Source organism: Sinocyclocheilus grahami, unplaced genomic scaffold (genome assembly GCF_001515645.1).
Source record: "Sinocyclocheilus grahami isolate Dianchi unplaced genomic scaffold, SAMN03320097.WGS_v1.1 scaffold1651.1, whole genome shotgun sequence".
NCBI classification, from domain to species: domain Eukaryota; kingdom Metazoa; phylum Chordata; class Actinopteri; order Cypriniformes; family Cyprinidae; genus Sinocyclocheilus; species Sinocyclocheilus grahami.
The window spans coordinates 84,688-94,687 of NW_015506830.1; the positions used below are offsets into that span (position 1 = coordinate 84,688).

The 10,000-nt window shown below is 35.8% G+C and overlaps 2 protein-coding genes across 2 annotated transcripts in view; one reads left to right on the forward strand and one right to left on the reverse strand.

Annotated features, from left to right (window-relative positions):
• Nucleotides 1–6,871, forward strand: part of LOC107571782 (signal transducer and activator of transcription 5B-like) — a 41,359-nt gene extending 34,488 nt beyond the window's left edge. Inside the window, exon 22 of the transcript XR_001607235.1 lies at nucleotides 6,859–6,871. The gene's annotated coding sequence lies outside the window, so the exon portion shown is untranslated. The remainder of the gene's footprint in view (nucleotides 1–6,858) is intronic.
• The window catches only part of LOC107571786 (prostaglandin E synthase 3-like), a 9,999-nt gene extending 1,447 nt beyond the window's left edge, over nucleotides 1–8,552 (reverse strand). The window contains exons 1-7 of the mRNA XM_016258158.1: nucleotides 8,338–8,552; nucleotides 5,055–5,168; nucleotides 4,697–4,766; nucleotides 4,492–4,590; nucleotides 4,281–4,370; nucleotides 3,738–3,803; nucleotides 3,535–3,562 (exon numbers count right to left, since the gene is read on the reverse strand). Of these exons, the coding sequence (XP_016113644.1) occupies nucleotides 3,535–3,562; nucleotides 3,738–3,803; nucleotides 4,281–4,370; nucleotides 4,492–4,590; nucleotides 4,697–4,766; nucleotides 5,055–5,168; nucleotides 8,338–8,339 (469 nt within the window). The 5' untranslated portion in view covers nucleotides 8,340–8,552. The remainder of the gene's footprint in view (nucleotides 1–3,534; nucleotides 3,563–3,737; nucleotides 3,804–4,280; nucleotides 4,371–4,491; nucleotides 4,591–4,696; nucleotides 4,767–5,054; nucleotides 5,169–8,337) is intronic.
• Nucleotides 8,553–10,000: the final 1,448 nt, after the last annotated feature.

Consider the following 10,000-nt stretch of genomic DNA (forward strand, 5'->3'; position numbering starts at 1 on the left):
CTGGTTGCTGAGGAAATACTACAACTTTGCGCTGTGGATCGCCGAATCGGCTTTTACCGGGGACGATGTGGAGTCCAGCCCAGGGTCATCACATGTGGTTGCCACAAGCCTCCTTCATCGAATCCGCCGCCTCTGCTCACTCAAGGTCACCGTGTGTGACGCTGTGTTTCATTGTGAAAGCGAAACTACTTTGTTTGTTTTGAAACTATTTCTCCGATCACAAATGCAGACATGGTTTTATGTTTACACGGCGCGATGCAACGCAACATGTAAAAAGACAGTATAAGTCATTATAATCTGTAATTATGTCCCCACTAGATGGAACGAATGCCTCGTTTATAACGGGTTTTCATGTTTTTGAATCATCGCTCTGGCCTGACAGGGCATCATCACAGTATGGAACATTTCTGTCATACGCTTGAGGTATTCGGGCAATCACAATGCACTAGATAGCTGGCCAATCACAGCACACCTCACTTTTTTAGAACGATGAGCTTTGTAAAAATCTACGCGTTTCAAAAAGGTGGGGCATAGAGGAGAAACAATAATGTACAGTATGTGGAAAATAATGTGTTTTTTGATCCTTAAACCACAAACACATTTCATTACACTAAATACACAAAATAATGTTCTTTTTAGCAGCATCATATGACCCCTTTAATTAAATTAATATTTTTTTAACCAATAAACAGGTCAAGGGTGTATTTTTTTTAATACCGCTCATTAATAATATATTAAAGAGCAGGACATATGGGTTTTTGAAAAATATCTCTCTTGCGGTTTATAACGTAGCTATCCTTAAATGAAAACAACCTGCAAAGTTGTTAATCAAAAAAAGTGCATGATAAATACACTTGGCATTAACATACGATCACCGTGATCCAATAAAGCAGATCGGATCATCAGTCAATCAGGACACGGCGCGTTTACACTTGTCTTTTCAATGTGTATGTGGACAACATCCGGATACAGGTCGCTTGTTAAAGGGATAGTTCACCCAAAAATGAAAATTCTGTCATCATTTACTCACCCTCATGTCATTCCAAACCTGTATGAGTTGCTTTCTTATGTTGAACATAAAATAATATATCTTGAAGATTGCTGGTAATCAAACAGTTGGTGGTTGCCATTGACTTACATAGTATTTTTTTCCTACTATGGAAGTCAATGGCAACCACCAACTGTTTGATTACCAGCAATCTTCAAGATATATTATTTTATGTTCAACATAAGAAAGCAACTCATACAGGTTTGGAATGACATGAGGGTGAGTAAATGATGACAGAATTTTCATTTTTGGGTGAACTATCCGTTTTCATGTTTTTGAATCATCGCTCTGGCCTGACAGGGCATCATCACAGTATGGAACATTTCTGTCATACGCTTGAGGTATTCGGGCAATCACAATGCACTAGATAGCTGGCCAATCACAGCACACCTCACTTTTTTAGAACGATGAGCTTTGTAAAAATCTACGCGTTTCAAAAAGGTGGGGCATAGAGGAGAAACAATAATGTACAGTATGTGGAAAATAATGTGTTTTTTGATCCTTAAACCACAAACACATTTCATTACACTAAATACACAAAATAATGTTCTTTTTAGCAGCATCATATGACCCCTTTAATTAAATTAATATTTTTTTAACCAATAAACAGGTCAAGGGTGTATTTTTTTTAATACCGCTCATTAATAATATATTAAAGAGCAGGACATATGGGTTTTTGAAAAATATCTCTCTTGCGGTTTATAACGTAGCTATCCTTAAATGAAAACATCCTGCAAAGTTGTTAATCAAAAAAGTGCATGATAAATACACTTGGCATTAACATACGATCACCGTGATCCAATAAAGCAGATCGGATCATCAGTCAATCAGGACACGGCGCGTTTACACTTGTCTTTTCAATGTGTATGTGGACAACATCCGGATACAGGTCGCTTGTTAAAGGGATAGTTCACCCAAAAATGAAAATTCTGTCATCATTTACTCACCCTCATGTCATTCCAAACCTGTATGAGTTGCTTTCTTATGTTGAACATAAAATAATATATCTTGAAGATTGCTGGTAATCAAACAGTTGGTGGTTGCCATTGACTTCCATAGTAGGAAAAAAATACTATGTAAGTCAATGGCAACCACCAACTGTTTTGATTACCAGCAATCTTCAAAAGATCTTCTTTTGTGTTCAACATAAGAAAGCAACTCATACAGGTTTGGAACGACATAAGGGTGAGCAAATGATGACAGAATTTTCATAATTTCATTTTTGGGTGAACTATCCCTTTAATGCCAAGTGTAAACGCAGCCTTAGTGTGTTTACGTCATGTTGAGAAGATGCTATGTTCAAGGATACCACAAAAATATAATTCGAACCTTTTGTTGTCTGTTTGTTTGTGCATGTCATTTTACCAAGGACTGCTTCTCTAATCTTGGCTTTTATCTTCGTTGGCTTCTAATGTTCTTAATTTGGACTAACAAGCTCTCCGAACCACAACCTGTAAGTACGATTGATACGTTATGTGTACATTTTCAATCAGTGCTCAGAATATCAAGTTTTTGTGCTAATATGTGATGTATACCTAGTGCAGCTTTAGGTTTCCAGGTAAAGCACGATATTACTGTCTTACTGAAGTAGTTCTGATAATTCGCTGTGAACCCACTATTTCCTAAGAATGTGTCGATTAATGTAGACTGACGTTGTTCTAATCACTTCGTTTAATAATAAAGAATGTAGTGTAGCACACAGACTTTATAATCATTGTGAAATTGCTGTTTATTTTGCTGCACCGGCAGTTATAGGGTTAATGCGGGAGAGACGCGTGAGTTAGTTGACAAGTTAGGCTGGTGCGCCTGTGATACAGCTGTTCTGTGTTCTGATTAAAAGTTTAGACAAAGTCTTTTGTCTGTCGTTCTTCAAACATTACAGTAGACATATTTTGGTTTGCAAACTGTATGGTTTCATCAGTTAGTCACGTTAGCACTAACGTATCCACCATTATTGTTTTAAGTGTTCACAGTTTAGCTGCTAAACTTTAGCTGTAGGCACGATTCGCTTGCATAAGTGTTTTTGTATTTTATGTCATTATTATAAGAACGGATTGGAGCACTATATTATTGTTTTATGTAAAGGTGCTATGACAATGGTAGCGCTCGCCAACTTGCTCAAGGACTCCTCTCTGTGCCAATCACAACAGGCTTGGCCAGCTGACCAATCAGAGCAGAGTAGCCTTATGGAAGGGAGAGGTTTGCTCCGAACTTGCTTGGAACGAATCGTTTCGAAATCATTGGCAAGTGACTAATATTAAATGTATATTCTGAGAAAATTACAATGTTTGCTGACCTTAGATGCATTTAAACCTGTTGTAGGGGACTCCAACACAATATTAGGACACTTTAAAATACCATATGACCTGCTCTTTAAGTTACAACAGCGAACATACTGTATATATATTGCTCATATGTAGTGATTTTCAAAATAATACAATAAACAAACAAGTCACAGAGTAGGACAGAAAATTAAGGAAACTTACTTTCATCATCACTATCCGCAGACTCTTCCTGGAATTTGAGATAAAACCCGTCAAGAAGCATAGCATTTATTAGTTTAATTAATTAATAACTAATTAAAAAAATAAGGTAAATAATTGGATGCTTATTGAAATGATAATATAGCAAAAATAACTATATTCTTATGGCCAATTTAAAAACATTATGGCTTCTATAATTCTCTCACATCATCTGCACCATCCACACCATCCACATCTGGTAGGTCATCTTCCCCACCCATGTTGTTCATCATCTTTAAGGGGAAATAAAAAACAACAACAACAAATGAGTATGATTTATTTTCCCTTTATACAATTCAAAAAATATTTTTATTAATAGTAATATATATTGTTACGACCCAGGGTAGCACCTGTTCCCTAAACGGGTGTGTGTGTGTGCGTGTGTGTGTTTTCTCTCTTTTGTCTGTTTGCAGGGTGAAGACAAGCGGCAGGTGCGGTGGATTACCTATGATGAGTTGACTGATAAAAGGATCAGCTCTCCGGTGTGGTGGCCTCGTTGGAGCTTGACTTCTCTCCAGCACCAGACTTTGAGCTTTCTTTGATATTTGATCTTTTGTTGCTTTCCTTTCTCTTCCCTTTTGGGTTTTACTATAGTTTAAATTACGTTAATAAATGTTTATTTTGGAGTTAACTTATTTTGTGCGTGGCCTCCCCATTTAATGATGCACTGCCTTGAGCCTGGTAGTTTGTAACAATATATATAGACAAACCTCTGAAAAACGGTCAAAACTGGACAATTCTTCATCTGAGTCATCCTCCCAATCCTTCCAGTTATTGAAGTCAACGCTGAGCCAATTAAGCTGCACAAATTGAGAAAACATCAGATTAGGCAATTAGGCATTGAGAAACATTAATTAACATATGTTATCTTATTACTAAATGAAGTTACATTTTAATAGTTTAAACAGACCAAACTCTGACCTTTGCTTTTTCTTTTGTTAACCTTGGCCAAGACTTGCCAGGTTCTGCTTTTTTTAGACAGCAAAACACAGACCTGTCTGTGCGTTTGTGTTTAGACCCCTGCAAAAGAATAACATAGTTCTATGTAACATGCAATAATACATGAGCCAAGCAGATTGAGCTCTTGCAACCTGAATTATAACAGAAACCATGGTGGTATACTTACATTTGGGTCAATGGACTCAAATAATTCTACTTCATTATGGTGTTTGATGTTATCTGTTCCTCCAACACAACTAAAGCAAAAATAAATAATTAAAAATAAAAAAAATTTCAATTGAGAATTAACTACTATAGTACTATATTGCATTTTAAGAGGTAATCATTCACATTTGCAAAGCAGATGAAACATTTTGACTGAGTATCATTATAGGATCAAATACTCCAATAATAAACAAACATATTAAACATTAGTTCATGGCAGTACACTGAATAATTATATTTTGTAATGACAATGTGCTAATGACTGAATTTTGCAGCAGAGTATAAACACACTGTTAACAATAACTGGAATAAAGATATACCTGAAATCAAGCTTTGTTTTGTCAAATTTAACTTGGACATCTTTGCTGTCTTCTATACAGAATTCGATGAAGACGGCCTCCCGTCTGTCATACCACTTGGCAGTTGCTGGCTGCCTGTAAAATGAATGGAATTAAAATGTTAGAAAACGTCTGGAATTAAAATATATTTGAAAAAGCATGCAGAACTTCATAAAAGGTCATACTACACTTCAATATGACATTTAAATAAAGACATTTAATTCTAAATGTGTACATGACAAACTAAGCAAACAGCTAAGTGCATTTGTTAAAAGGCAAACTCCAGAAGTCCACACTAAAAGTACAGCTCTAAATTAAGATGTGCGAGCAGGAGGCCCTGGCGGGGGTGGAGCAACAGTGACATTACCATGGCAACCAGTTTGGATTGGCAGGTTAACGCATGGCCTCCTAGCAATCTACTTTGGGCTTCACCAGAGCCGTTGAAAAACCGAGTTGCGACATGCTTTGATCTCACCGCCACGCAGTTCGTGGAGCTCTCAACAGTTTCAAACAACTCCATGCTGTCAATTTGTTTGAATGGGTTTAGGCATGATATACCACAGTTTCACTATATTTGCAATTTCTGGTAAATACTGACACATAATGTGCATTGATTGTGCATTAATTCTTGCGCTGGCTTCGCTTTACAGTAGCATTTTATTCTGGGGAGTAATAAAGAGACAATATTAATATTTTCTCATACTCCTTGGGAGTCAAATGTGACCGAACACCTTAAGTGTAACTTTTTATCAATTAAATAAATGTACTATATTTTAGTTCAGTAATATTTATTTAATATTTTGAGGACATTTTTGGTGCCAATTAATATGTGCAATAATTATGATCCATGAATGACCATTTAAAATATAATATTTTCTAATATATTTATTATTTTATTACAATTAGTGTAGTATTTAAGGTTAAAATATAGAAAGATTTTTAAATTCCAATGCAAAGAGGCAAATTACAGACATTTGGTGTCTGGAAAATTAATATTAATATATAATGCCTTGGTTTAAGCACTAGATGCCTGTATGGCTGTTTAAAGGGATAGTTCACCCAATAATGAAAATTACTCCATGATTTACTCACCCTCAAGCCATCCTAGGTGTATATGACATTCTTCTTTCAGTTATTTTAAATAACGTCCAGGCTAATCCATGCTTTATAATGGGAGTGGATGGTAGCCCAAAATTTGAAGTCCAAAAAATTCCACCTTAATCTCTAGCTTCCGCTAACTGTCGTACACTAAGGTTTATAAAGTTGTAAATATTGATATTTTTCTTACACAAACACATCGCTTCGCTTCAGAAGGCCTTCACCTTAATCTCTAGCTTCCGCTAACTGTCGTACACTAAGGTTTATAAAGTTGTAAATATTGATATTTTTCTTACACAAACACATCGCTTTGCTTCAGAAGGCCTTTATTAACTCCCCGGAGCCGTGTGGACTTCTTTTATAATGGATTGATCCAATTTTTTGGAATTCAAATTTTGGGCTACCATACACTCCCATTATAAAGCATGGATTAGCCTGGGCATTATTAAAATAACTCTGATTGTACTCATCTGAAAGAAGAATGTCATATACACCTAGGATGGCTTGAGGGTGAGTAAATCATGGGGTAATTTTCATTTTTGGGTGAACTATCCCTTTAATAAATACACATGTAAACAGCTCTGGTCTAGTTTCTGAAAAGATTACTGGTGGTCAGTTACTTTTTTTTAGGTTTTGCATTTGAATATATATTTAGACATTATCAAACACTCGATTTTGTTAAGTTTAGATTTTTTTTAAATGTTACATTTTAAAGGTTAATTACTCACATACTATTGTTATTTTATGATATTTTCATACACAACTAGAATCTGGTTATGGTCGTTATTAAAGTGTTGCTCACGTTGTCTAACTATCTATTATCTAATGATAAACATTAACTATAACACACATTCCTGATAGGTTAACAGACGTGTTAAAATGTAAAAAAAAATGCAGTAATTTACTCAATTTACCAGCAAGTGTCCTTGAGAAGCACTGAAATGAATGGGCTTTAATGCATGAACTATTGGTTGTTTGGAACTATTGGCTGCTCTATGACACATATTGCTTCCAGAGTGTTCCAGTTCTGGTTTTCTATGGCTCTGGGCTTCCCCAGTATAATAAACAAAATGGTAGAACCAAGCCCTAGCATTAAGGAAGTGATTGAATAACAATAATTCATATTCAGTCTTATACGGCATTTTAAATGCACTGGCTAAGGATAGCAGGGATAGGCTTGCAATAGCCACAAGCCCATACATACTTGACTATTGATACCCGTCACACCTACGACATACACTACCTTCAAAAGTGTGGGATCGGTAAGATATTAATTTTTTTAAAAGAAGTCTCTTATGCTCACCAAGGCAACATTTATTTGATTAAAAAAAAAAAACAGTAAAACAGTAATCCTGTGAAATATTATTACTATTTAAAATAACTGCTTTCCATGTTATTATTTTTTTAAGTGCAATTTATTCCTGTGACCGTTACTAGCCATGTTACCAAGTTAGATCAGCCAATTTCAGTTGGATTAAGATGGTCTCTCTGCCTAGCCAAGCTGATGCTCAGGTACTTTATCTTGCAGGCTGGGTGGTCACCCAGTATGATGAACGCTGTTCCAAACCTTTATAATAAAATCATCCACCATACCAGCCTGATTAGGCCTGGACACTAAACGAAGAGTCTTCAACTGGCCAACTAGCCACCCAACTGAACACCAGCTAGGAAAACTAGCGTAACCAGGTTTTAAGATCATCTTAAACCAGCAAACCAATTTAGGCTGGATTAAGCATGTGTTTTTTCCAGCAGGGAACACCCTGCAAGCCTTGATCTGTGTAAGGCTTAATCGAGGTCATAAATATTGCTAGTACATTCTACAGTAATGCAGATGAAAGCTTAAAAGAAAAACCATGTAGGAATAAATTGAGCAGCAGCTCTGATGTTAGCTGTGCAGTAACTACAGGCCCAAACTATCTAGCTGCTAACCAGCTAGCTAAGGTCTGCTGTGGGCACAATGTGCACTATTTTCACCGCCAATTACGAATAGAGGGTTTTCTATGCGATTTAAACCCCGAGAATGGCCAGTATTCTCTTAAATGACCATATCTAATAACAGCCGTATGTGAGAAAATCAGATGTTTCCCTGATAGAGGTTATGAACACACTTGCTAACTAACGTTAGCTAATAAGTTAGTGCATCCTTATCACTGCCGTTCAAACTCACATGTCGATATCTTCTTTCAGTTTTCACCAAAATCTGCGTTGCCACTTGCGTACTCTCGCCTGTGGTAGTGTTTAGAATCGATGCTGTCAGTTCAAAGCGAACGCATAAAGACAGAAGCTAGCTGTTTATGCGCCGCTCTGTCAACATGCACAGGATCCGCGCAGTGACGCATCATCTCAACGTTTCTAGCGACTTCTGCTGCGCGCCCCGGGCCATGCGCGCACCCTGAGCAAATGCGTCTCCATAGTAACGCTAACCTCGCTCCGCCTCGACTGTACAGGATGTCTGTCAGCTGATGCAGGACCACTGATCTATATAATGACTATAATGTTCTCTGTTATCGATCAGTGTGCAAGACCGTAGAAATCACACATATACATAATGTGATATGTTGTGACATTTTTTTCTTGTATTATCTAGAGTCAGAATGAAACTTTATTGTCAAGATTCTCAACATATAGCCAAAGCCTAGTACTGAAAATAAATGAGGCGAAGTAAATAAATAATTGAAGACAAAAGGAAGAAATAATAGTAATAAATGGTAGTAATGTTAATAAAGTAGCACTTGCGAATTTTAATTTAATTTAATTTAATCTATCTATCTGTCTATCTATCTATCTATCTATCTATCTAGCTATCTATCTATCTGTCTATCTATCTGTCTATCTATCTATCTATCTATCTATCTAGCTATCTATCTATCTGTCTATCTATCTGTCTATCTATCTATCTATCTATCTATCTAGCTATCTATCTATCTGTCTATCTATCTGTCTATCTATCTATCTATCTATCTATCTAGCTATCTATCTATCTGTCTATCTATCTGTCTATCTATCTATCTATCTATCTATCTAGCTATCTATCTATCTGTCTATCTATCTGTCTATCTATCTATCTATCTATCTATCTAGCTATCTATCTATCTGTCTATCTATCTGTCTATCTATCTATCTATCTATCTATCTAGCTATCTATCTATCTGTCTATCTATCTGTCTATCTATCTATCTATCTATCTATCTAGCTATCTATCTATCTGTCTATCTATCTGTCTATCTATCTATCTATCTATCTATCTAGCTATCTATCTATCTGTCTATCTATCTGTCTATCTATCTATCTATCTATCTATCTAGCTATCTATCTATCTGTCTATCTATCTGTCTATCTATCTATCTATCTATCTATCTAGCTATCTATCTATCTGTCTATCTATCTGTCTATCTATCTATCTATCTATCTATCTAGCTATCTATCTATCTGTCTATCTATCTGTCTATCTATCTATCTATCTATCTATCTAGCTATCTATCTATCTGTCTATCTATCTGTCTATCTATCTATCTATCTATCTATCTAGCTATCTATCTATCTGTCTATCTATCTGTCTATCTATCTATCTATCTATCTATCTAGCTATCTATCTATCTGTCTATCTATCTGTCTATCTATCTATCTATCTATCTATCTAGCTATCTATCTATCTGTCTATCTATCTGTCTATCTATCTATCTATCTATCTATCTAGCTATCTATCTATCTGTCTATCTATCTGTCTATCTATCTATCTATCTATCTATCTAGCTATCTATCTATCTGTCTATCTATCTGTCTATCTATCTATCTATCTATCTATCTAGCTATCTATCTATCTGTCTATC